Source organism: Pollicipes pollicipes, unplaced genomic scaffold (genome assembly GCF_011947565.3).
Source record: "Pollicipes pollicipes isolate AB1234 unplaced genomic scaffold, Ppol_2.1 Scaffold_7261;HRSCAF=8764_pilon_pilon_pilon, whole genome shotgun sequence".
Taxonomy (NCBI): Eukaryota; Metazoa; Arthropoda; class Thecostraca; order Pollicipedomorpha; family Pollicipedidae; genus Pollicipes; species Pollicipes pollicipes.
The window spans coordinates 56,362,152-56,390,151 of record NW_023597054.1 but is presented as its reverse complement, the minus strand read 5'-3'; the positions used below and the strand labels follow the sequence as shown (position 1 = coordinate 56,390,151).

At 47.8% G+C, this 28,000-nt stretch overlaps 1 protein-coding gene across 1 annotated transcript; it reads right to left on the bottom strand.

The window, feature by feature from the left end:
• Positions 1–25,957, bottom strand: LOC119111810 (TWiK family of potassium channels protein 7; the record flags this gene model as incomplete). Its single annotated transcript, XM_037235631.1, is given in 4 exon segments — positions 1–188; positions 1,027–1,107; positions 24,608–24,725; positions 25,878–25,957. Coding segments are annotated over 4 exon segments (450 nt in total), but the record flags the coding sequence as incomplete, so codon positions are not given.
• Between the last annotated feature and the right edge of the window lie 2,043 nt (positions 25,958–28,000).

Here is a 28,000-nt window from a genome sequence, read left to right as displayed (position 1 = left end):
TCAGCCAGCGCCGCTCCTCACGAGCCGCTCAGCGCGTTCTTGTCGACGATCCAGGCGACCTTGCGGTCAGCCTTGTCCCCGTGCACGGGCGCCATTTCCACCTGGTGAGGGGCCAGTGACCGCGAGGTTCTGCGTAGCTTATCTGTGATCGTCGTTCCGACAGATATGAAGATGGCAGAGAAACGAAGCTGCAAACGGTGTTGCGTTAGCTCTGCGGTGCACAGAATGGTTTTATGAGCATCGGCAAGGCGTATCTGTGGTGCAATGCTGAATCACATTATTTATCGCAATGATAGTACATTACACTTTGCACATCATAATTAAATGTAGCGTACCTTTTATACACGTAATATTTCTTGACAAACACCACAGGGACTCTCTCTCTCTCTCTCTCTCTCTCTCTCTCTCTCCTCTCTCTCTCTCTCTCTCTCTCTCTCTCTCTCTCCTCTCTCTCTCTCTCTCTCTCTCTCTCTCTCTCTCTCTCTCTCTCTCTCTCTCTCTCTCTCTCGCACAAACAGCCTGTTAACCCCCCTTACAAGCTACGTTCCATGACGCAATCAAACGATGATGCATTGCTAAGCATGGCTACTGAATAGCGAGATTTTGTCATTTGAAGCGATTTTTGCACATAAAGGCATACCATTAGTCACAGCATTTTCTTAAATCGTGGGTTTGAAATAATTACATCCTCTTGAACTGAGGTCCTGGGGCCCCTTCGGGCCTCTTAGGTCCTAACGGGGTAGGGTGTACGTACCCCTGTTCCATCCACGCCTGCGCCACTGCGTGGCAGATGTTGCGATTGAGCTAACCCTAATTGAGCTAACAGACATAGTGGTTTGGTATCTAATTTACTTTCTACGATGTGGGCAAATACAGAGCAAGAATGGGCGCAGAAAATGTCTTTAGAAAAACATCGAGGAAAAACCCGACTGCATGTTGTGCACATATTCATGTCACAGCGCTGGCAGCCACGGCAGCGGACCCAAAATGACCAGGGCACGTGTTTATGTTGTAAATTACAATCACCTTGACGATGTTGATGCACATGGACGTCAGCGCCAGTCCAAACACGAAGTACGCCATGGACGCAGCCATTGTGACCGAGTCCTGAAATTGCGACACGCATGTTAGGAATACACCGGCCTTCACCAACATGGGGACGTCGGGGAAATTTTTGGACTCGGGGCGGTGAACGCGCATTAGAAAGACACCTGGTTTGTCGGCCGATGCCTGGCATCGGGTGGGGTGGGTGAAGACAGGGGCCCCGTACAACAACGGCCATGTGAGCCGCTGTGTGCAAAATATAAATGGTTGCTTAGAAGTTTTCACGCCAGAAAAACGCAACAATTGCATTTTATCGCTTGAGCACTGGACACGCGCGCCAAGAGCCGATAGGTTTTATTCGTAGGGAGTGGTGAAAGCGTTAAGTCTCCTTTTCATATGCTTGCTCACATGTTTTCATTTTATTTGCTTTCATATGCTTTCATATGCTTAACACACGCCCTGGTGGCCGGTTGAATACCTTTCGCTCAATTTGACCCCGCTGAGATCTCAGGAACTAAGGGAACTAGACACCAAATTTACGGGGTGTGTTGATCTGTACGTGAACTTACTTGGGTGGAAGTTCGGCCCCTAGGTTATGATTTTCGGGTCAAATAAGGTGAAACAAAATCAAATGACAGATTGGTCTCCAAAGAGCCCCAGAACCCAGGCAACTGTTCTAAGCAAAAGGCCGCATGCTCGTTCAAGGTCAGTAAACATGTTTGGCCTTTTGAAGGTCATGGTGACCAAAATTACACAAGAATTCTTTGGGTTTTGCAATTGAATAAGCGACAAAGATTACACTAGGCAATATGTTCCCAAAAACAAAACGTTGACTTGAGTCATTGCAGGTCAGTGACCTATCCTGACCGTTAGGAAGCCCATAGAAGGTGTATAGTGCGGCTCCCATTATCAATAATGCGAGATGAGCACCAGAAACTAACCACTACCCCATACTGCAAGGTAGAGATATGTTGATTCTAGCCTTGGTTTGACCTTCATATCTAGTCCTACGTCAATGTAAATTATTTATTCAATTGTTGTGTTGCCTAAGAAAGTATCACAGAAATGTATGGCTTCGTCTGACACTCCGTTGTGGATCAGATTGACCGATTCCATAGAAATTGCCTGCGCTGAAACCATAGCCTGACTTTGACTTGCCATAGGTCAGTGACCTTACCCGGTTCATCTAAGTTTTTAATGCCAGACGATCCATTATTTAATTGTCTACAGCTTTGCAAAATTTGGCGCGGCCACGCCACACCGTTCGGAAATCATTTCGGAAAAACATTCGGGGGTCAGTTTGACCCTCGAGCGCGTGCTAAGGCGGTGCTCAGGGGAATCCATCCCACTGATGCGATGCACGAAACGACATCACAAAACATTCAGATGGATTCTTGAACAATGAAAATTCAGGTTACAGCAACGTCAATTCACCCCAGCTCACACTTGAAGGCCAGATCAAGGTCAAACTAAGCAACTTTTTATGAAAACTTTTGTTTTCTTAGGCAGTTTTTGACGCATGTTTCTATTTTTATTGTAGCATCAGCAAAATTCTTACTTTGACTTCATTTAAATCAAAGGAGGGCACTAACCTTATCTAGAATGTGACTTGCTTTTCAGTGCGTGTGTGCGTGCGGGAGGAGGAGGCCGGTGAGTGGCCTTCAAGGGAGTGTTCCACATTTGTATGGAGTTTCGAAGTGAAATAGTCATTTTGACGATCATTCGGTGCAGTTAAGAGCTCTGTCCTTCTTAAAAATTAAATCCCTCTAATTGCTGAACTATCCACTCACAGAGATGTACACACTATTTTAGGAATATTATTTCAAGTTCACCCAGGCATCCATGATGCCACAATAACGTCATTCAAATCATGCCATTCCATTAGTCATGCGGCGATTAAGGCAAAAGCAAATTTGATTTCGAGTCGTTCGTGTTTGGCGTTCGTGAGCACAACTTCCAGAACAACGGCAGTCAACATTGTCTCTCAATCAACGTTATGCAAAGTACGATGACGTAATCAAACAACGGCGTATTGAGGAGCAAGTAAATAAACAAAGAAATTGTGCTGTCTTGAGTAAGGAATTTCACTTAAAGTGCATCGATAGTTATAATGTACATGAATCATCATATCTGATGCTTGCTTCATTATTTTCAAATGTGGGATATGCCCTTTAGCGGAGGGTTTATATGAACTCGTTTAGTATGACGAAAATGGTCGCGATGAATAAGAAGGCTCAAAAAAGTGTATTCGCTGAGATAGAACTTCCGAAAGTACCTGAAACTCTGGTGTTTCAATAGGAGACAACTGGCCACCCCGTAGCCGTCTCTGTCTGTTAGTGTGTTGTTTCTGTCCGCCACAAGCACTCGGTTCACTTGAGGACGCTTCCGAATTCTCAAGGGGCTTCTCCCCTGGCTTCTAATGTCCCTTCTCGGCACTGGGGAGACCTGGGAACTGACCCGGGCTTTTTAGCAGCTGCCCCAAACTCGAAATTCTAAGACTCTCACCCTAGGGAAGCGCTGAAAGGGCGCAATCTAGGCATAGTGTTTGAGATCGTGACTGATCGAAAGTTAAACTGTGCTCGGTCGTAGACAGAAATTATATTTCCCCACTAAATACACAGCTAGAGCACTTTCTGGCATTTTTATATTATGCCCATCTCAGAACAGCACTGTCCGTCGTGTGTTTTCCCTGCAAGAAATTGCGCTTGTGCAAAAAGCAGAGTAATACAGTGTGTGTGTGTGTGTGTGCGTGTGTGTGTGTGTGTGTGTGTGTGTGTGTGTGTGTGTGTGTGTGTGTGTGTGTGTGGTGTGTGTGTGTGTGTGTGTGTGTGTGTGTGTGTGTGTGTGTGTGTGTGTGTGTGTGTGTGTGTGTGTGTGTGTGTTGTGTGTGTGTGTGTGTGTGTGTGTGTGTGTGTTTGCAAATACCATACACAGTGCGCTTATGCCCGTGAATGATAATTAGTGCGGGTTCGTTCAGCTTTGACAATGCTTTGCTACCTTTTACTGAACTGTAAGCACTTCATGGCATGGCAGTGGTGTGGGATGCCCCTTTTGGGGCTTTTACTGAAAGAGCGCTTGTGAAAGGAGTGGGTGAATTCGGGTTAAGTACATAAGAACCAGGAGTCCAAGAGCTTGGAGTGTACTTTGCCTAGTAAGTTGGAGGACTTTCGGTGGTGTTCGCGACCTTTCTCTTCTTGAGACTAAAGTCTCTCTAGTTGCTGATCTATACCCCCGCGAAAATGGGAAAAGGTATATCGGGGAGAGTGTTTCAAAGTCACCCCGGCCTTTATGACGCCATGAGAACGTCATACAAATTCGGTTATTCCATAAGCCGTGCGGCCATGCAGACCAAGAACAATATAGTTGTCGAGGCGTACATATCTGGCGTTCATGAGCGCGATTTCTAGATATAACGGTCGTCAGTTGACTCTCAGTGTTGGCGAAGTGCGATGACGTAATAAAACCATGACGCATTGAGGAGCGTATTTACTAAACAGATCATTGTGCTGTCTAGAGCAGTCTTTTTCACTTAAAAAATATACCAATCGTTAGGTTGAAAATCAGTTGGTATGCCAAAAGTATACCAAAAGGTTATATGGATACGAAATGAAAATGATAAAATAATTTGGTACTTCCACTGCTGAGCGCAAAGAGATTTTGCTACCCCTTAGGCCCAGGGGAAGGCAGGCACGGCTCCATGTCCCCTGGATACGGCACTGGGCGCAGGATCTCACAGGATGTCGCAAGGGATAGCGAAATTATTTTGAAACATCAGAAAGAAGAAACAAAATGAGGAAGATTCACATACTTCACTTATTCACTCTTCGGTTAATTCCGCCTTCAGCCTGCTCGATTATATTCCTCAGGTGTATATACACCATTTTATATAATGTATATATATATATACCATATAGACACCACTATATATGTACATGTATATCATGATGTCATATATATATATATATATATATATATATATATCATATGCATACCACCGATACTTTGAGTGAAGTAAGTTTGGTTAGAAATAACAGCTCTGCCAGGTGTTGAGGCTACCTCCTCAACATGCCAAAACTGGATTATTGTCTGGAAGTCATCCTTTATGAGAATGTTTCATGTTGCCATGGGTTCTGAACTGAGCCGATCGAATTGTTCCCAAATGTTTGAAATTTATGACCAGTTTGCTCATGCTCAAAAATGGCTGATTTCCTCATTCGTGAACAAGCTACTAACTTATATATAATAGACTCGTCCTTCATCTAAACCAAAATCAGCTAATTCACCAAAATCAGTTCGGATTTCAGAAGAACAAAAGTACCTACATGCCAATTCTTCTTCTGCAGGAAACTATCACTAAGGCTTTTGAAAACGGGAATATGTGTTAGGTTTGTATTTAGATTTGAAAAAGCCTTTGACACTGTAAACATTAGCCTTCTTCTACGTAAACTTACTAAATATGGTATTCGACGAAAATTTCATGAAATCATTTCTTCATATTTGTCTGGCAGAACTCAATGTGTAAAAATCAGGAAATATCTATCAACAATCAAAAACGCAACAATGGGGGTACCCCAAGAATTCATTCTCGGCCCAATCCTCTTTTTAATGTACATAAATGACTTACCTAAATTAAGCAGTAACATGATTTGTCTGTCTTATGCTGATGATACTGCGATTGTTTTCAAAAATAAAAGTATTGTCGAACTTCAAAACAATGTCAATACGCTTTTGCTTCTAATGACTTCTTGGTTTGCTGCTAATTTTCTCTCCCTGAACGTATCAAAAACATTCACACAGCACTACACAGCCCTTTCTTCGTATTTCCGACTAAATGTGCGAATTAATAATTCACCTATTGAAGGGAAAAAAGAAATTAAATACTTTGGTGTAATCATTGACAAATCTCTTAAGTTTACAAGCCACACTAATTTTGTTGCAAGCATAGTGAGTAGAAATATTGGAATAATAAGTAGGGTTTGGTACTTTATTGATAAAACAACGTCACATCTACTCTATTACACTTTGATTCTTCCTTATCTAAATTACTGCTGCTTGGTTTGGGGCATAAATTATGCTTCTCAACTAGATCGGTTGGTAATTTTGCAAAAAAGGGCTGTGCGTCTTATAGAAAATGTATATCCTCCACAAAGCTCAGAGCCAATCTTTAAACGATACAAAATTGTGAAACTATCGGATATTGCTAAATCTCAAATGTTAATTGTGATGCACAAATTTTTAACTTCACAGCTCCCTGCATCATTCGATTTAATTTACAATCTCTACTAATCCAATGACATGGATATGAGGCGAGCAAAACATTTAGACCAACCTTTCTCTTATCGTAATTATAGACTATTTACAGCATTTTGCCTTGGCCCTAAGCTGTGGAACGACATTATGGTTTCATATTTTCCAAGAATAGCTGATATCCCTGTATCGAAAACCATCGTTAAGAACATCATCCGCAAGCATTTCGTGAACACATATTAACGTAACCAACATATTTGAAGACATTGCCATCCTTGTGCTGTACATATCCAACGCACTTCATATTTGACCTCCTTCATGTTTCATAATCAATTTCTGATATAAAGTCCGATATAAATAAAATGCACATATAAAATGCACATGTACCCAAATTCACGGCGCTGGCTACGGGAGTTCTCCCAGCAACAAGCTCTGCTTAGCTGGGTGGACTCCCTGAACATCCAGCTCAAAACCCAGCACAAAAATGACCAGGTAATTGCCCCCTCCGACTTGTGACTGTATAGCCCTTACTAACACGGTGAATTGAGTGGTTGTAGATTATTGGGCGGTTGTAGCGGGCTGTCATTAGCTGACTTTGGCTAATGACTACTTTAAGCCTTTTCAGCTATGATTTTTCCCTACCTATCACATAACACAATTCCTTCGGGTCTGCTCCACCTCTTCGCCTGTTTTTGTTTACGTTTGCTTCATCTTCCCAGCTGGGAGTGCCGCGACTTGGTTTTATGTTTTCTGGTGTTAACGTATGGTTTACTGCGTCGCTGGGATTGAGGGAGGGGCACTCCTGGTTACCTGTTCTTGGGTAACGGCGTAGAAAAAAAGAAAAAAAGCTGTGTTGTCATATGCTTTTGAGCATGAGCGCTCATTTTTTACTTTATTTTTATCAACTGGACTCGTTTCATCCGTGCACACGTGATATCGCAACGGGTTTTCATGGGCATGCACTGCTGAACTCATAGTCGTGTGAACGAGCTGCGCCGCAGCCGAGGCAGCTCGGTGCAGCTCGTGAGGTGCGGTGCCGCCGCGTCATCTGACCGAGTCCTCTCGTGTGATTGAACTGCGATGTTCTCGTCGGGTGACGGGCTGCGCTTTAGATAGTGGTCTCGTGTTCGCGACCTGTGGCACTCTCGCCGTGGGGCCAAGTTACATGCAGCGGTCCCGACCTGTGACCGTTATGGAGGTTGCGGTCTCGTGTTACAAAGCTGCAGTCATCTCATGCGGCCTGGCTGCGCTTACTCCGGCGGTCCTGTCGTCTGGCGGCACTGGTAGCCAACAAGAGCAGGTGGGCTAGTGTTGGTGATTCTCAAAGCGTCCCTGGCAGACTTGTGATGGACGGTGCCTCCTCCCCTTACGCGTTTTGGAACATTCCCCGTGACTATGACCTTTACAACATATGAAACCTCAACCACATAGCGAAGTGATTGCTCCATCCCGCCAGTGGACCTGCCGTCTTGCCTGCCGCACCTACCATTGTGGTCGGTGCGATATTGTGACGTCGCTTACGGCTTCTTTTATTGATCATCATTGCGTGATGTTTGCTTAGATATTACGTGTTTGTGCCTTTTTAAACTGATACTTTTTAGATAATTAGATATACGTATATATAATACAAATATATGTATATATAAGATAACAATAATATATATATATATATATATAGACCAATAAATTATTAAATAAATGTGTCTCAGCTAGTCGTTGATGCTGGCTCAGACCGCATACATGGCGAAAATAATCGTCACCATCTACCTGAGCTGACTGGTAAACCGTGTCCGTCGATACTACCTCAATTATGATTATTGTCGGCCTCGCCATGCGTCACGATTTGAGTGACGATCACGTTTTATTTTATTGAGATATTCTATTGTCATTCAGGGCACGCTGAGGGTTAGAGATTGCCGGTTCACGTTTTCCGAGGCCAATCGTGGAGCAGTCGGCGTGCATCCAATATGCTCACGGGTATCGAAGCTCGGCCATGGTCTAGTTTCATTATTTGTGGAGAGAGGGACCGGGCACGCAAGCATGTGATCTGGACTGAGATCGATGTGGATGCATGTCGTGTCGATGAGATGCCCGACGGATCGTGTCCAACAAGTGACGTATCGAAAATATGCAGAATTGCTGGGGCATATGTCTAGATGTGCAGTGCGGGTGGAAACTAATCGCAAGACGTGATGGCGCAGAATGTCAGACCACCCGACAAGGAACTGAGATCCCATACAGTGGTGTATGTGGGTTCAAGGGAGATGCTTATCCATAGCCCGTTTGAGCCCCGAAGGCTCGCATTTCTATTATTAAGCATTGGGTAGCCGATTCGACTGCCTAGCGTGGATGACTAGCCATGTAAGACTGAGGAAGAAGAAAAGACTCAAGGGCCGGTCGGCTCGTTGACGAAGACCCGAAGATCATCTACTCACCCTAAAAGCGTGTCAGTTCAGTGGACGCGGTCGATGCTGCTCGCCAACCATAGCGGGCGTTTTCTTCTCGCTTTTAATAGTTTGAGAAAAGAAAGAAATCCCACGACGGCCTACAGTTCAATGCTGGATTTTTACCGCAAATTGTGTAACAACAATTTCAAGAGGATTAAGTGGGATGAAGGGAATGAGTGCAAGGATTTAAGACCTCAAGACAGGAGAGTCTTAATGATTTTATGCCTGGTATAAAGAGGAATGTTGCCAGCTGTACTCGGACGCGCCCACGGATTCAATAAGTTGCATTACCTCCCATCCCAGGGCCTTCCTAATTTGCCTAATTTGGGCCGCCCTCGCTAGCCTGGCCACCGGCCCTGGCAGGAAGCCAGCCTTCGAGTTTTCCGGACCGAACCATGCCTATCAGATGGCCGATCTGTTATGGCTTCCGTGTTAACCTGTATCTGAGCCTATCAAACTTCCCTTCCTAGCCGTTTTCTGGGGCGGCCGCGAGCAACACAGGCGTTCACGCCAGGAGGCGGCGCTCGGCGGTGGGGTCCGCCGGGAATATCGGTTTTTTTTCATTAGTGCTGTTGCTGGACAGACACACGCCTGGTGCCAGGGCAGGTGCAACAGGGGGAGGGGGGGGGGGACTTGGCTCCCTCCTGTAGGCAGTTGGAAGCAAGAGCATGTTTCGTCCCCTTTTGGGAGGCCTCTTTTTCCTAAACGAAACGCATTTTAGCCACTTGTGTATTACCAAAATGTAAATCAAGAAAACCCCAAATTGAGCTAGAGAGTAATAATAAATCGGACTGAGAAGACCCTTTTCAACATCAAAAGGCCTGTTTCTGAACCACGAGGCCACTTTTATGAGTAAGTAGCCCGTGCTCTATACTAGTTGGCCCAATGTTATGGCAAGGAGGCCCCTTTGCTGGCTGAGGAGGTCCCCGTTACAAAATAAGGGGACTCTGCTCGCGTTTAGGACACAAATTTCACATTGAGGGGGCCCATTTTTGGAACAGGAGGCCCATGTCATGCATTATATGCCCGCAGTTTTCGATCAGGATGCCTAGTTTTGGGACAACGAGGCCCCTTGGCTAAACTGAGAGGCCTCTTCGTGAATCGGCATGCTTCTGGAGTAGAAGGTTCCTTTATGCGCCAGGAGGTCCTTTTCCGGAACCCGCTTTAGGATTGCGAGACCCTTTGTTAGATCAGAAGGTTCCCATTCTGAATTTGTTATTGTCAACATCCATATACTTGGGTATGATGCATGTAACGATTCGATAAAAGGGCACATGCCGTCGGTGCCCCTGCTCCCTAAATATGACATTGCCCAGGAGGCTCCCTGTGAAGATGCCTAGTTTTGTTCAAGAGGCCCCTGGAAAATCCTGCCCGCAACACAAAATCCATGGCGCCGCCGCTGCTTGGTTTCCCATGTTGGTTACTGGATCTCGCTTCCCCTTCTGAAAACGAGGTCTTGGATTCTTTGCTCCCGCCAGTTATTGCAAAAACACCACTCCCGGGTCCTGGATGTTGTTTGTTATTTTGAAAACACGGCAACCCACCATGATTCCCTGTCCTTACTGTCTTTTTCTCGTAAATAAAAATATGTGTTCCTTCTGGTTGCCGCTGGTTTCTTTGCAAGTACCGGAACCTAGGTCCTGGCTTCCACTGGCCTTTCACAAACACCAGACCCTGGTTCCCTGGTGCTCATAATTTTTTTAAAAACAAAACCAGGCCTAGGTTCAGGGTTTTCACCGTATTTGTTTTTATTTGCAGTGGTTTCCAATCTATTTATCCCTGCCGAATTCGATCCCTCGATTTGTTTACGATTCTGGCTCCATGGCTGTCGAGTTCGTGTCTTCAGTGTTCTCCCAATTTACATGTCTCCCGTTTTTTTGCCATTGTTTTTGCCTCTTATTTTGAGCTTTTCAGGATAAGCGCGATTCGCATGTTTCCCTATCGATTTTGATCCCTTTGTCCTTTTATCCTCCGAATTTTTACTTATTCGGCGGCATCCCTGTCAGACTTCTATCCCCGTCAGCGTTTACTCCTGTCGACTACACCGTTCGCTTTATCATTTAACCTTTTCCTTTAAACCGCTTCCCATTCGTCTGTTTTCCATTAGAATTTTCCATTCACCCTTTGTCCCACCTCCACGTCTTATCCACAGAGCCAAAGTCGGTTTCTACGGGTGTGGGCTAGCACTGAGGGGCGCTGCGCTTTTTTCCGCGACGGCGCCGCACTATCTGGCTAATGCCTCCAGCTCTTCATCTAAACTAGGCCACTAGACGTCCCGTCTGGCCGACTGCTTCCTCTTTCCTCATCCTAGATGCTCGTGTGCGACTCTTACAGCACACGGTTTCGCCGATTTCTTGATGCCAGCACACAGTCACGTCTGAGCACAGTCCTCGCTTTTAACAGTCCGTCTGATCTCAGTTTGATGCTTATGGACTCCAGTTAGCCCTCTTTTGCATGTGCCAGCACCTCGCCCAGGATGACGTTGCTCCGCGTGGCCGTCCCCAACTCCACTAATGGCAGCGGGGTCCGTCGTTACCCGGTGCCTGATGCTATACATCATCTCGACGACGCTAGTTTCATTTGCCTGCTCTTTGGGCAGTGTTTTTTTTTTTGTCTTAGGCAGTTAGTCTTTGGGCAAAGAACATTCGTTAGCTCCATGGTCTCAGACTTTTCAGGTTCCTTTTGGACTAGTATTCTGCGGGTTGCAAAGTGCACCGCTGCATGCGTGTGGCTGCCAAGCTGGGAAATTTCTGCGTGATTGTAGGCATGGGACTGCGTTCAGTTGTCCAGTATCACACAGTCGCGTCTAGCGTACAGGTATTGATAGAACCGCCCGACGAAGAACAACACTGTGGCCGCTCCCTTCTCCAAGATGGCATACTTCTGCTCTGTTACTGTCAGGGACCTGGAGGCAAAGTAAATTGGCAACTCCAGCCTGTCCGGCATAACATGCACGAGGCTCGACTCGACATCCGCCGCACCTGTATCAGTTCAAACTTTAACAGTCGGTGACGGCTGCACCTCATCAAGATTCATCGGCCCGCCAGGAGTTTTTCACGTGCTCCAGAGATACACTGCACTGCGAAGTCCGCCGTCACGCGACCCTTCTTTCAGAACACCCGGCACGTATCAGCTAGGAGACCAGCCTCGGCAACGATTATCTGGTAGAAAAGTGATCTGAGCGGTCACCAAGATTTGCCGGTTCCGGCAGAACTGCCGCCGCCTCTCCGGCACAGGTCGCTGCCTGTCCGCTGAGATGATCCAGCACAAGTACCCAACCTCCCGTAGATTAAACGAGCATCTCTCGTTTCATGTCCGATCCTTGTTAAGCTGTGCAGCACAGTCACACAGAGGGTGGCGGGTGTCCTCGCGTGGTACAGGCCCGGGCAGAATGTCCCGGGCTCGGCGGGCCTATGCTTTCTACTCAGTATTTATCTGCCTGGCAAAACGTGTCCATGATGGCCCTCCGAACACGTGAGCACTTTTTAAAATTCCAGACGGGCGCACACCTGCTACGGCCGCCATTGTCCTACAAATGGCCATCGTGGCCATTGCACTTGGTGATAGAGGCCTGCATGTCTAGTTCCCACACGACAATGACCGCGTGAAAGACACTAAGCTAAATGTCCGGCAATTTTCAACAGCACTTGCCAGATAGCGCGTGCCTGGCCTATTTGCAGCATGCTTACTTCCACTTTGAAACCCGTCATTCGAAGTGGAGCGCCCTGTATTCATCGTAGCAAGGGCTTTGAACACTATCCACTCCATCACCTTTTCCTGTCCCTTCATTTGTTATTACCTACGTGTTTTCGTACCATAATTCCTGCATTCGCAGCTATGCCGCCTTTGGAGTGTCGGAACTGACACCGCTATGTCACCATTATTAGTAGTCTGTCCTAAGCTCGTGGTCAGCACCAGCCTTCATAGCCCTGTATTCGGTCAAATTCGTCGAATGCTTAGCTTACGTAATTCCAAACACCGCTTGTGGGGACGCTTTAGGGAGAAAGCCTCTACGGAACGGAAAACATGATCCTGTTCAGCAAGGTAATTCAGTGTTTCGCTTCATCCCATGGGCTGTGAAAGGTTGTGATAGATGAATTAGTGCGACCAAAGCGAAGCCACAGTCGACCGTCTGCTGCCTTATCCGAGCATGCAATATGAACGACGCCGTTCGAATAGACTTTTGATTAAGAACATCGCCAGAACAAGACGATCATTGATCATCATGCTTTATGTCTGTAGCGGGGCGTCGATGCCGACACGGCAGCTGGCTACATTGTTACCGAGAATAGCCTCGCGTGGCCACGTGTGGCCGGCGGCAGCTGCCTCGTGACCTGCGTCCACCTGGTCCTGACCTTCCCCCACCGCCGCCCGGGCGGGGGGTGGGGGGACGGGGTTGCTAGTCCGAATGTATGGACGAGTGTGGACATCTCTGTGTGCTAGAAGTTTGAAAGGCAATGGAGGCTGACTGTTGAATGCAACGAGACAGGAGGAGAATGGGGAGGTTAAAAGGAGGGTGGTGTGGGTTGAGGAGGGGTCTACATATCTATGCATATATATGTATATATATATATATATATTGATTTGTATATATATATGTATATTGATTTATATATATATATATGTATATATATATTGATTTGTATGTATATGTATATTGATTTATATATATATATATATATATATATATATATATATATATATATATATACACATAAGCCAAGGCGGTGTGAGCGTTACACCCATTGGAAAATCACTGGTTTTGGCCATAAAGTGTCGGATGGGAGGTTCTTCGAGGTCAAAATGACTAAGGGTCGAGAGCACATAACCTTTCATGGCCTCGACTAATGTTTTATATAGAGAACGTGAACTGTGTGAACCTGAGCTAGCTCTGGCCTAAGCTTAGGAAAGACACGGAGTGAATTAGGGTAACCGAAGACATATTGAAAAGCTAGGAAGATATAGGACAAAGTCAGGCATCCAAGGTAAAATGGCAAGAAGTAAAGAGGGTAAATGTGAAACGACAATAAGTGAATAGGGCAAGAACTTAACTGGAAACATGTCAAAATAATTACTATGATGGATAAAAGTCAATTGAAAAAGGTTAAAGCGATTTAAGTCAGCCGGCAAAAAGTAAAAACTGCAAAAGTCAAAAGTAATGAAATTCAAATAAGCGCGAAGTCGGAAGTGTTAAAAGTGAAATGCATCAATGTAAAAAGGCAATGAGTCAAAAGGAATGGTACACCAAGTGACGGGATCCTTAAGAAGTCGACTCCTTAAGTGACGACCAAAGACAACCTTAGTAAAATATTGAAATGTTGTTGACTTTGGTTTAATGGTCTACGTGACAAGTAGGAGTGCTGTTCATCTGAGAAGATCCGAGGCACCGGTGAACGTTTGGCCGTGTCAGTGATGGCGGTAGGCCCGGTTCCGTGAAGTGATCCTTCAACACGTACCATGATGGCTTTAACGCCCGTAAAAACTCCCGTCTTGCCTTAGGGTAACTATTTTGTTGGATGTAGATGGCAGATTAACAATTCACGAAGCACAGACCTGTTGTCATAACGTCTGTTGTCATGCCATTAACAATGAACTACTAGCAAACCTGTTTGACTGACGGGTGTAAGGCGCCTGGATCACCGTCGCTACCGGCTGGTAACAATGTTTTTCTTCACAATTATCTGCATCTTTATGCCCTAACCTTTGAACTCTATTCATGAGGCAAATTATGATTCGTCTTCTTCCCTCACCTGCAGCAGTTAGCTGTGCCACCTGTGTTTTTCATAAAAATAAAGCTGTTTTATCAGCCCCTCAGTAACTGAAGTCAGCGTCCACGGCGATAGTCACACCAGGTTTTCCGATACCTGGATTAATTAAGTGAACAATACAATAAGTGCAACCACGCAAATATCGGTATTCTACAACCCGCGCGATGCAACACGGATGAAAGTCATGGAAGTGGGAATGCATACTGCACCGGTCCAGGTCGTTGCGTGCATGGCGTGCATACAAGGACTTTGTGAGAGCTAACCAACGGCTCTCCTGATCGATGTTCGGACACAAAATGGTCGGCACGCGAGACAGGTGCGTAACACGCTACAAGGTTCGCAGCACGGGACCACGTCATACATGACAATCGTCAGTGATAATTGGTGTGTTAGCAGTTAACAAAGCAGTTAATTAGCAGTTAACGGTAAGACCATATCTACGCGCTGCCCGTCGGCTGACGAGAGTACCGCCGAATGGCTGCAGATGTTCCAGGGCATGACGACCTTCAGTGTGATGAGGAGCACGCACGGAAGGCATGAACACTCCTAGGTCCTATACAAGGTAATATACGATGCTGTTGGTGGTAGTGGTAAGCCGTTTTTGCGAATGAATCGTTGAGTGGCGAGTTGTTTTCCGTTACATGACGGGTGAACGTTTGGTCCACGTTTCACTAGGAATCTTATGAAACCCCATGAAACTTGGAGAAAACTCAGACAAAAGTATTGTCCTTTACTCCAAAACTACTGCAAAACTCATGTCCTCGCATGCCTTTAAGCTGAGTTGACATTGTCCGACAGAAGGTGGCAACACGCCAGGAACTGTGGTGCCTTTAAACACAAATTTCTATACGCATAAAAACGCAACTAGATAAGACAGCAGCATTAGCCTTATCCCTCGGAGAAAAACCAGGAGAATGGAAATATAGTTGGGTTGGTATTTTGGCAGCATATCTTTATCGAAACAATAGCAGAAGTGAATTCACTTAGAATTCGCGTTATAGCAGAAGTGAATTCACTTCTGCTTTTGTTTCGATAAAGACATATTGCCGAAATACCAACCCAACTATATCTCCATTCTCCTGGTTTTCCCGAGGAATAAGGTCAATATTACTGTGTTATCTACGTGAAAAATGTTCCTCGCTAATGCACTGAACAGCTTACGTAAAAATGAAACTAGGCCTAATCCCTTCGTTTATTTTTAGATGGCTTCTCAGCACCTTGTCGGATAATCAGCTTACCATTAATTGAAACCTTCCCCATCCGATAACAAGTAATGCAATGCCAGCACTACGCTCGGAGGACGGCAATAAAAGCGGGCAAGGCTTTGCCACGTAACTACGGATGTCTGATCAAACTGACCATCAGGGTCTGGGAAGTGGCGTTTGGAAACAGACCAAAAAGCAGGTTGGTCCGTTTCAGATCAGCATCCATGTTTGTGCATTTCGTGATGCCGTCTTCGACGTTTGGCCTTGATGTGGCTTCCGCAGGACGGTGTTCCTGTTCTGTAAGTCCCAGACTAATGTGCAGTACGGCGTTCCTACTCTGGGAGTCCTGGGATGATGCCATTGTTTTGATCAAACATTTTGTTTTCTTCTTTTGCAGCAGTGGTCCCGGTTTCGGTGTATTTAATCTCCAAACTCTTCCCCAAGTCGTCTGGAATGTAGTGTGGGCAACGCTTGATTTTGGTTTGTTGACACTGAAAAAGGTACGAAGCGTTTTTACATGACACTAAATTTTTGCTTTGTCTTCTTCAAGTCCAAGAAGCCGGGTACGCCCTCAACGTGAAGTGCAACGATGAAGGGCATAATCACTCCACGGAGTCGACAGGTGCTCTCGGTTTTCGCTGTGTCCAGGAACCGGCCAGGAAGAGGCTCATCACCTTCCTTAAACATCCCCATTCACCGGCAGCAACCCTGGAAACTCTGAAGGCGAAGCTGCAGGCAGAGTGCGGGACCAGTACCTGATCGCTTCCGTATACCATGTCATCGCACTGGACACGCAACACGTCTATGGTGAGTCCTGTCACCAGAAAGAATGGGTGTGTTTGTACCATAAATGATTATGATCAGCAAGTGGGCTGACCATTCGACTGCCGAGACTGCCCGCGATATTTAAAAGTCATGCTGCATGATGCAACAATCACTGGGGTATCCGAAGAACACAACCCACGAAAGGGACTATGCATCACCTCCTCCCTCCCCTTTACACCCCATGTCTGCTGAAGGGACGGTTTGATCACGCTAATCTGAACAGAAAAAAAAACAATTTGACTGAATAAGAGAAACTTTTGATGAAGCGGGTAGTTCATAAGCGCGATGATATTGAAAACATTCGCTTAATTTCCTACACCACACGTTCAAAGCTCGATAGCCTGCCACAATCGGTGCGACTAGGATACAGTTTCAATGGGCTTCCAGACTGCATCGGAAAGTGTTTGGCCTGGAGTACGGCATGCCATTGGGGCACAAACCTGGAGGACCAGCTCCAAGGTGTGGTGCCCGACTCGAACCGAGTCATCATCTAGGCCCACAACGGGGAACACGCCTCCATATCAACCATTGTTGCGACGATCACCCCGGTCACGGCAAGAGCCCACGTGCTGCGCGAGGCCGGCGAAATCGTGTTCGCGGGCTCTTCTGGACATATGGATCGTCGCAATCCGCGAGTTTTCCTGCTGATGACATGGGGTGCGCCCGGGGTCTGCCCCGAGGCGTCATCGTGACGTCGTCGGCCGCCCAGGCCGTCATTTCGAGGGGCCTGGGAATTCGCAATAGCGTCGTTCCTGACGGTGTGTACCGATTGTGTGAAACATGCCGAGCCAAACCGATGCCATTTTCAGTATGCTTTTGTGAATTTAACGATCCTGACGTAATCACTTAATGATATATATATATATATATATATATATATATATATATATGAATAGCTGCGATTAGAAAACTGGATTGGGATGCATAAATTACGGCCTGAAGTTTTGAAACCTCTTAGTTTCTCATCCCAATGCATTAGAGAAACCTCCATATAAAGAGCATCTATCCACGAGCTTTATGAGATGGAAAACGATGAGCTCCTTTCATTTAGACAAGGTCCCACCCGGTCGTGCAGGTGCAATCGGTGGTCGCGGCTAGCGTGGGTTAACGGCCTTCATGACGGACGACGCCACTAGCGAGCGGACCACGGAGGCCACCTGACATGACATGGCTAGAGGCCAAGCTAGTGCGCTGCATATTCCATGTGCTGCAGGCCGTGTGGCGGTGACTGTTTGACGTCAGACATGACGCCTCCGAAAGTGTGGTGTGACTGTCATGAGTACACCACTTCCAAAAAACTGCGTCTGTCAGCCCATGTGCCCACCTAATGTTTTTACGGGCATTGGCAATACTGATCTGCGCGCTGTTTTGACAGCTCAAATACGGGCCAGGCGACTTTTGAATGATCATGAACTCGAAGCTGGGCAAGCCTGTCGACGGTTGGCTGATTATGCCCTTTTCGCGATGGAATGTCACCCATCGTCACTGTGGTCCGTCTTTCACGCCCGCGACGTCATTGTTTACGCAACTTTGTCACGAACGTAAGTCATTCTGTCTTCCTCTGGGATGTGATGTCGGTGTTTCATGTCGTATAACTGATTAGTGCTTCGATCACAAGGCATAGGAGTCCCGTTGTACAACGCTATCTAATTGCCCATTGTAAATAAGGATGGGTCACTTCGTGTTCGTGCTGCTTGTATGTGTGCTTGCCGATCTATTCCTGTATCCAGTGTAAGACAAAAAGTCGAATGGAAAAAGCCGAAAGAAAAAAGCTGACAACTTAATGACCAGTCGCGTTATGAGCTAAGATCCTTTTTCATTGAAAATGTTCTACGCGTAGCAAAACAAAGAGCAGGATCCGCGTTCACCATCAACTGGCCCCAGCGCTCCGCACGAAGGAAGGGAAAATATTGTGTTCAAACAGCATGTAGTGCATGCACTCTAGCTTCAGCGGAGTATTCAGTCCAGTGCAATGTTTTGCGGCAAGTACCATAAGTCCAATCAGGAACACTCAAAACGAAGACCGCACATAGAGACACACACACCACCCACCTCGTAAATACCGTCACCCTCTTTTGCCCCACCCAGGTAACATCATGGTACAGAGTGCCCCGCTTCATGGGCGTACGCGGGCGTCTCATCTGCCCACGCAGGCTGCGGAGCGCCGGATCTCTAAGCGTATGTTGCTGACGGCGTTGACCGGGATCGACACGCCGCTACGGACCCTGATGAACAAATACTCTACAACTGACTGCGCCCGGTACATGTTGGTATGTGTGCTTGGTTGTTGGAAATACACGCAGCCATGGTGTGTCAGATCAAAAGCCTCGTGTCAGAATCTGCAGAGCACTGCGCCGGTCGCTACTTATATTGCAGTCCTGCCGCGGAGCAGATTTATCCAAGTTTGCGAACTAGAACAAGTTGTCATGACTCGCACTCAGAATCTAGTCTGGGCCCCCGACTTCCATCAAGTGGTAACTGCTACCTGTCTCCAGCCCATTTGGCCATCGGTTTTCAGCTAAAACGTGTGGGTCGTATACTCTGTGCTTGACCTGCCTTGCGATACCTACTATTATTGCTCGGTCATTTCTCAGTTCCGAGAGGCGGCCATGATGTTTCGGATACATTGAACCGACTGGACCTGCTGGTGACGTGTGCTAGCGCGTAGTCCGTAATCCAGCCGTAGTGCAGTAAACTGTGGTAAGAGAACGTTGCATTTTAACGTAGTCATCTTTAAATCGCCCGCCACTTAAATATTCGCATCTGGTAATGTCATCAATGCCGTGATGTGTATTTCGGTGATCACGTGTCACGTGTCGTGTCAGCTGATGACGACGCATCTGCCGACCTAACTTTGCGTTTGAAAGTTTTGTTTGATGTTGTGACGTCACCGGGCCACCAAACACACTCTAAAAGCCTTATTTCGTCTTGGACAGTATCCTACACTTTACAGTTTGCTGAGTTGTCAAAAGAGAAAAGTTGTGCTACTAGCTAAAAAAAAGACAAAGTGATTGCTGAACGATAAGTCGGTGAAAGCGATCTGGACGTGACTGAGCTGTGATTGAAATTAACGGGCGACCGTCGATTCCCGTCGTTTTCAATCGAATTTCGGATTGAACCTGAACAAAATAAAACGGAGCGGACCGGACCGCAATGGAGCAGCCAGACCGCCGCTGAGGAGAACAGCAAAAGCTCTGAGCCAAGCCATGGAACGCCGCAGAACGGACCAGACAGGGGCGGATGGGACCGATGTGGGACGACAAGGACCGACAAGAGCTGTGGAGGAACTGGGCATGGACCGGACCTGATCCGGCCGGATCAGGTGTAGCCTTGTCCGGTGGTTGTCTGTCTTCTGCAGTTTCTTTCCTCGTGTTTTTTTTTTTGTTTTGTTTGTCTTTTCCCGAGCACGGCTCACACGGAAAGTAAATGCCATCTGTTGAACTCTAAAAATGGCACCGTTTAGCCCATTGTGTTTAGGGGGAAGACACACGAGCAGCATAATTGGAATTTTTTGGATTTGCCGGGGTTGAAAACGCCGTTGGAAATCATAGGTTTTTCATAAAAAAATAACGAGCGGAGGTAGTGTAATTGTTAGAATGCTCGTCTTTGGACCTTCGGTCTTGGGTTCGGGTCGCACAAAACCAATAGCGCATCCCACATGGTAATCGATAAAAACATCCCGCCTCGAAATCGCTCTGGCAGTCGGTGTGACGTACAGCCCCAATAATTATCATGAAATAACGAAAAGCATGTCGAAACTCTCTCATTAAGCCAACTCTTATGCTTAAAAGATATCTATCTAGATATGTCATCATTTAGCGCGTAGTTCTCACACTGCGCTCTATCCGGATGTTACAAGCTGAAATAAATGATTGACTCTGTGTGTGCACGCCATCACCTCCACATTCAATTCTGATAATACAAATCTCTTCACGCTGCTCTTTCAGCGTGCATCAGTTAGGCCGCATGGTCGCGACACCCTTAATTACATACAAATACCAAACAAACCAAAGCTTCAACGCAATCCGCCATCGGCTGCATTTGCCGACCGCAACGACCTGCTTCACGCCTCGGAAAATACTGCATGGCGTGCTGATCTACCACGTAAGGACCAGCCTGCTGTAATAGTCCGAGCCCAGGTAGTAGACCTGGTCATTTCTGCGGGGAATGACTTAAACGCCTGGTGATCCCGTCTATTTTGGTGGTGGGGATCGACCGTGCCACGACACGGCGCACGAGCGGCCGTCAAGGGGACTACGGCGGCGTGCCGTGTCCCACGCGGCTGCGGCTAGCGTGACGTCCTGGTGGCAGTCATTTCCGCCGCGCCCGGCTGTTGTCCCTGGTGGCGCCCAGCGAACGGCGTGTTACCAGCCTCTAGGGCATTCGATGGCGTGACCCCGTGGGAGTACTCGGGCCGCTGGTGGCGTCGGCACCCGCGGAGAGAGGCGCTGCTGGGCCTGAGACATTAGTGAAGTGGCGTTTGCAATTACGGCGCGTTTTGCGTAGTTTCGTAGTTTGTTGGTGGTCTAGAATTGAACGAGTGAACCTTGCGCTGTTTGGACATCGTCGCGATGAATTATGCGGCCAAACATGCAGTGGGCAGTTGCTGGTGTGGGCTTTGTTGCTTTGAAGTGCAGTTTGGGGCAAAAACACGCTTATATGCGCCTTATACACGCTTAATGTCCGTTCCCATAGCTCAGTTGATTCGAGCGCCTGGCTTCCGATCCACCCACCTGTGACGGGGTGGGTTCAAGGCGGTTTAAGCACTCGCCGTTTGCCCCCGAGCGGCATGGCTTGTGGCCGTGGAATTGCCCGCGCTAAAGGTCAGATGGCGTCAGAGGGCAGGACGGACTGGGCCGAGCACTGCGACATGCTAAACGTTTGCCACCAACTTCTGCCTTTGACCTGGAATTGCACGACCGGTTGGTACGGTCAGGGATTACGCACCAAGTACCGCTGAGCGTGAGCGCTGATCCCAGAAATCCATCCATTCAAGCGGTGCTGACCAAATGTCTTAACAAATATAGCACGTCATCGGAGCTTCGTTCTCCCACGAATCCGCCACATCATCACTGTGTATTGCAGCACGCCGTTCTAGGAAAGCCTGCTAGGAACGATTGCCTCTTACATTTGTTTGGCCGTGGCGCCAAGTGCCGCACCAGCCACACCGGCGTCCGCAGCCGGTGAGAGCTGAGCCCACGTGAGGCGATGTACTCCGGCGGCAGGCGACGACTCGCCAGGGGCGGCACTAGCGCTCCCCAGTGACACTGAGGTTTGTCATAAAGCTGCAAGCAGCAGCCTGGAAAAGCCACAGCTTACCTTCATATGACCTTTACAGAATGCTTGAGTTGATTGGATTGAAGTGGTACGATACGGCCACAAAACAATCGTTCTTGAATTCTGCCCCAAGGACCCACACTTGCATGCAAAAGTGGTTCGCTGACATTGCCCATAAGACGACTTTCCCTTCTCACATACGATTCAAAACAAAAGGTCCGTTTACCTGTCCATCCAGTAACATTTGGCAGGTCGCTACTCGTGACTTGTAAGAGCTGCGACCACTACTGTTAAGCCCATGACATCAAACCGGCTCAGACGTTTGTTCAGTTTGAAGATGCGCGATCTCCGAGACGACGGCGAGAGGTGCGAGACGTAATCTCACCCTTCTTCGTGACAGCAGCGGGCGCGTTGACAGACTGACATAATTGCGAGCGCTCTGAGATTGTCGGCTGATGTCTCTTTCAATCAGCGATGCACACAGCCGCATCTGACTTACGAATCGGAGATATGTAATTCGCAATGCTTATCAACAATGGGAGCGTAAAAGAGTACACAAACTTTTAGTGATGCAACAACCGGAGTTGTCGAACGCTAATTTGTGATCGTTGCACTGTAATTATTCGCACAACCGTTATGTTGGAAATGGAGGGAAAACAATAATGCTTTGGTGTTAGCGTTTTCAGTGTGAGTGTTTATTCCCAGCCTGGAATGAGGGCTTTTAATTAATTGCCAGAGGACGATGCGGTACATGGCGGCCACTGCTCCGCCAAGCACCGCCGCCGCGCCCGTATGACAGAGGAAGAGCGTCTAGTCGTCACGAACAAAACACGACCAGCATCGCGCCCGATGTGAGCGCGAGGCGACGAAAGCTACCGCAGCGCCACGCCAGCGAGAGACCGGTGGACGATCAACGCGCTGCAGCACGCCGAGCGACGCTGCCACGAGAGACAGAGCGGCGGCGACTTCGGAGGGCTCCGCGGCCGGGGGAGGAGCGGCACGCGGAGCGACATGCCAGCAGCGAGCGACCGCCTCTCTTCCGAGCTGCACAGGAGCTGAAGGAGCGAGAGGCAGAGCCCACGCCGAGCATATACAGCTGTGCCGAGCCGCTCAGGAGCAGGAACAACAGCGAGCTCAAAAGGAAGTTGCCTGACGTCAGCAGCAGCGACGCGCCGCCGCCTGCCGACAGGCGGCTTGGCTCGCGGACCGTTGTCAAGAGCCTGTGCTGTCCGACGCTCAGGCCATGAACAGTGACGACGTCGGCGCCACGGATCGAGCGTGTCTGTTCTGTGTAGAGCTACAATAGGAGAGCGTGAGCCTGTACTGTGCCGGGGTACGGCACCGTACAGGCTCACCAGCTCGCCCTGTAGGGGACGGCTGGATCACCGCTAGTGCCACAGCACGCGCTGTGCTATTCCTCGATTGAAGTTGGCTACCCTGACGGTGCCACTGTCACAGGGTGTGACCGCCCAGGGCAAACGTCGGCTATGCACCGTGCATGGTTATTCAAGGAGTCATGCCATCGATTTTGAGCCGTGCAGACGTTCCCTGACCAGGTGCTGACATTCACACAAATATGTGCCAGCGATCCGAAGTCCGACGACCCGGAGGAAAGGGCAGCCAGATGGTGGCAGCGTGGTGGATGGTGGCAGCGGCAGATTTCAGGATAGTGACCGTGTGATGAACCCTCATACTGCCATTATTCCGCATCTTGACCATCCGGTCACATGTTGAAGCGGCCTGCAGCCCCTCCCCCACTCTTTTTTGGGAGGGAGGTGCACAGGCGGACCCCCCTAAAAAACAAAGACGCAGCGATGTAGGGCAAGCTTGAAAATTAAGTTCACGACCACTCGATCAGTTAAAAATGGTGGTGTTTTGGCTGAATGACTATCACTTTCAGCTCCCACACTGGTGGTGGAGGGAGGGGTGGGGGGGGGGGGGGTCGAATCCCGGTCGTACCACCACTCCTGCGCGCCAACATGTCTGATGTAGCGCCAACATGTCTGATGTAGCGCCACATGTCTGATAACATGTCTGACATGTCCAGCATGTCTGATGAAGTCGATAACGGCAGAATAGGGAAATAATATCAGCCACACAGCCCTTGTCGATGTTTGCATACAGACATTCCTGCTATGTGGATGGTAACGACCATTCATCCTCGATCAGCTTGCTAGATATCGGTACCGAACAACACACCATTACTGCCGGTTGCTGGCAAATTTTCAACATCCATGTTGAGACCATGGCACTTTGTACATTTTCTCACGCGAAACGCGGCCACAGTGCACCGTCCGAATCTTCACGCCACATGCAAGACCCCGGGCCCGTGCCGGGTCGCGTGAAAACTTCGCAGTCCAGCTCGCTCCGGTTCGGCCCGGCTACCTGATTACTGTCGAGGCCTGGATGCCAGATGTATTCACAGCGCTTCCTTTAGTGCACCAGAAGAAGAAGACACGCGCTCGCACACTTGCTTTACTGCGCATTGGTGCAGTGCGGGGTGGAGTGCTGGTGTGCGCTGGTGCGGTGCGGGGTGGGGCGCTGGTGCGCGCTGGTGCGGTTGCAAGGTGGAGTGCTATACGCGACCAGACTTTAACTTAGACTGCAGACTTAGTCAAGACTAATTTGCTTATTTTCTGCTTTTGGGGACCAAGCTTTGCTGTGATGTGCCGTGTGCAGTGTGGACAACGCATTCCTTGAGAAGGGTTTCTTTGATAAGATCTAATTAGACATTCTCATTCTAGTCAGACTGGCCCACGGCGCAACATTCTTTTCATGCTGACTGCAAACGTACCGAAATAACGTAGTCGCCGAAGCCGATTGTGAACATGGATATAACCACAAAGTATAGCGACTCGAAGTAGCTCCAGTCTTCTATTTGTTGAAAGATTGCTGCTCCCATCAGGAGGTAACTGAAATGACATGTACCTGGGTTAGTCAGCTGACCTGGTGAGCAAACAGAGATGGAAACACTTGCTTAGAATGCAGGCATAGAACTGCCGTATTGCCAGAAGTGATTGCTAACACATCATAAAGCTTACCTGAAATGACATGCAGTACTCCTTACTCCACATACTCCTTAGCTTTACATTAGGGCTGTGAAAAGGTCGCGTTCCACGGCGCCGTGGCGGAAGGGCGATGAATTATATATATATATATATATATATATATATATATATATATATATATATATATATATGATGAATTATATATATATAATTCGTTAGTTTTATGAAAGATTTTTGGCTGGCAATTGGCAAATATGTTAAAACATACTGGCGTAGAAATGTCTGTTGATAATATTGGTTAAGCAAGGTTCTAATTGTTCGGGGAATTATGGCGTTACATGTTTTCTACATAAATTTTCAGAAACGTTTTAACTGGGTTCAGTAGTACGTCGAACGCAGGCTCGACAAACAGGCCCTATATTCTGGTCCTTTTCCTGCTTATTCCTGCTTATAGCCATGCGGTACGTGCAGTGGTTTCGTGCCTAAACATGGTCCACGATGAGTGCTCCTTGAGTTAAACGACCCTCAACCCAGCCTTGCTCCACACTATGCCGATATAGACGATGATAACGCGGTCTGCGTCTGACACCCTCGACCCAATGCCTCGACCCATCCACACAGTTGCCAGCCCTGGTATTATCCTAGAATTTAGGTGAATTAAAGGCACGTATTGAAGAAACAAATGTCTGTGAACGGTCTTGTTTTGCATAATACGCTTATTTTGAGTTCGATGAACGTGATTTCGCTATTGTATGTCAATAAAATTGGATGAAAATAGCAATGCACTTGTCAACAGCGTTTGGTATATGCCAAATCTTCCCAAAATATAGTTTTGAAAGCATTTGAAAACTTCCACGTGCATTAAGCTGCCGTGAAAAGTACTTGTAGTTCACTGTCGAAGATATCCAAGATCTGTTACCAGTTTGAACGCGGGCTGTTCAAGTGCTGCCAGTCAGCTCTTAAGTTCTTCTGGAGTGGAAGAAACTAGTCAACAGATCCTGCTGTAGTGGGACAGGCACAATGTCTGCACTTACCACACCAATGTCATGCACTTACCACAGGGCTAAGAATAAGGCAACCAGTATGGGCAGGTCGAATTGCTCATCCACCACGTAACTCGGGCTGTTGGCACGCATCTGGAAATGAGAGACATCACCGTCACGCTGGGAATCCCGAGAGACATCACCGTCACGCTGGGACCCCGAGAGACATCACCGTCACGCTGGGACCCCGAGAGACATCACCGTCACTCTGGGATCCCGAGAGACATCAACCGTCACGCTGGGATCCCGAGAGACATCACCGTCACGCTGGGACCCCGAGAGGCATCACCGTCACGCACGCATCACCATGCATGCGTACGTGCCCTGTCCCCCATAATTACAGGACTGATCCCAGGCTGGTCGTAGGGATGCCGCTGGAGCAGCTGATAGTCACAACAGGACACCACAAGGTGGCGCGATGCGTCGCACTACAAGCCCGATGTTGACTGAAAAACTCTGCCAAATTGCGACGTCGCCAAACACGGCTGGATGCTGGTACAATTCTCCAAAAGTTTGGTTGTACCCGTTTAGCGTACATGTCTTATACTGACTGCTGTGTTCGGCCTGATGTTGCATGTACTAGCGCTTTCTTGGACAGTTGTGGAGCTATTTCGGTCAGACGAATGACGTTTGCTCCTCCTGGACAGTGCAGCCCAAAAACAACACAAGCCATTCCCCATAATTGAAACCACAATCCAGGCCAAACAGAAAATTTGAACACACTCAGATTCTATCGGATCTTGTAAGCAAATGTGCTCATAATTTGCTGTTGGCACAGCATGACATTATTACAGGTAGAGACGAGACATCGCTTGCCACGACGCATGTGATGTGTCGCCGATGTGGGGCACAAAACAAAGCCGATCTTCCCAAGCATGCGCTGCTACTGATATTTAGCAAAGGAAGGTCAAAACACAGCTGTCACAGAAATGCGAACGTTGTTTTGCTGATTCACTTCTATAAGACATTTCAACATAAACGGTTTTAGCTGTTGACGACCACCTAAGATGCCTTCAAAGATTTGACCCTTGGCTGACAGAAACATTTTGCACCCTTTCTCGACGAGGGGGACTAAGAGGCCCCAGCCACAACTAGCTTTCGACCGAGGGTAAAATAAAGAATCGGGATAAAACCAGGTGTTGCTCGTGCCCAAGGCAACTCAAACATATTTCTGGTTTTTGCTCAGATCATTGGGCAACCTTTCAGAGAACGATGTCTACCCTTAGGCGGGCCATATCGAATGGTGAGACGAAATGTTCTCGCCCTTATAATGTCCGAATTTCAAAAGAAAAGGTAATTCGGCAAACACCAGCATGTTTCTCGCATTCTTTCACCTCTGGACATGTTCCGTTTTTGGGTCTCGGTCGGCTGAGTAACTTGTAAGGCAGGGGAACATTTTGATATATTTTTGAGGGTCTGAGCTTTTCCGAATACTGACCTAAGCCCCCCCCCCAAGCCCCCCCCCCCCTCCCTTCCATAACGCTTCACCGAACCCCCACGCCAACGCATACGCCGAGGAACGGAATATTCGGCCCGCGGTGAAATGCAGAAGATGTATCAAATAGTGTCCCGAAGGTATCTATCCGTCCAATTTTCATTATGTAAACTCCCTTATATGTAAGGTCAGTTTTTTACTGTTGCTAGGTTTCTTCACTAAGGAACAGGAGTATTGGGATGCAAAAAGGGCTGCAATATGTGTAAGCTATTTAAGATGCCGGCTGTTCCAGATAACAGTTGTGTGACAAGCACAGCTGTTGCACAAGCGTGACCATGATAGCACTGGGTTGTCAATTCAATGGCAAAAGAGAAGCAAACCACAGTGCTAGCCATCAGATATTTCATATCAGTTAAATCGTGGGTGCAAAGCTGCCCCAGATGGCCCATTGGGTGTTCAGGATGAGCCACAGCTGAGTCTGTTGCAGGTGGTCAACCGCCGGCCGATCTTATCGACAGTGATCTGTCCCATATCAAGTCCAAAGGTGGTCCTCTTAAGGACACAACATTTTTCAGCGGCGGTCCCGAGGGCAATGGACGGGAAAATCCGGATGGCTTACCTTAAGGTATGAAAATGGGCATTGGGCTAGAACACACTCAAATACAACTGTGCCCATACAATTTCTCGAGAGGCACTTCAGG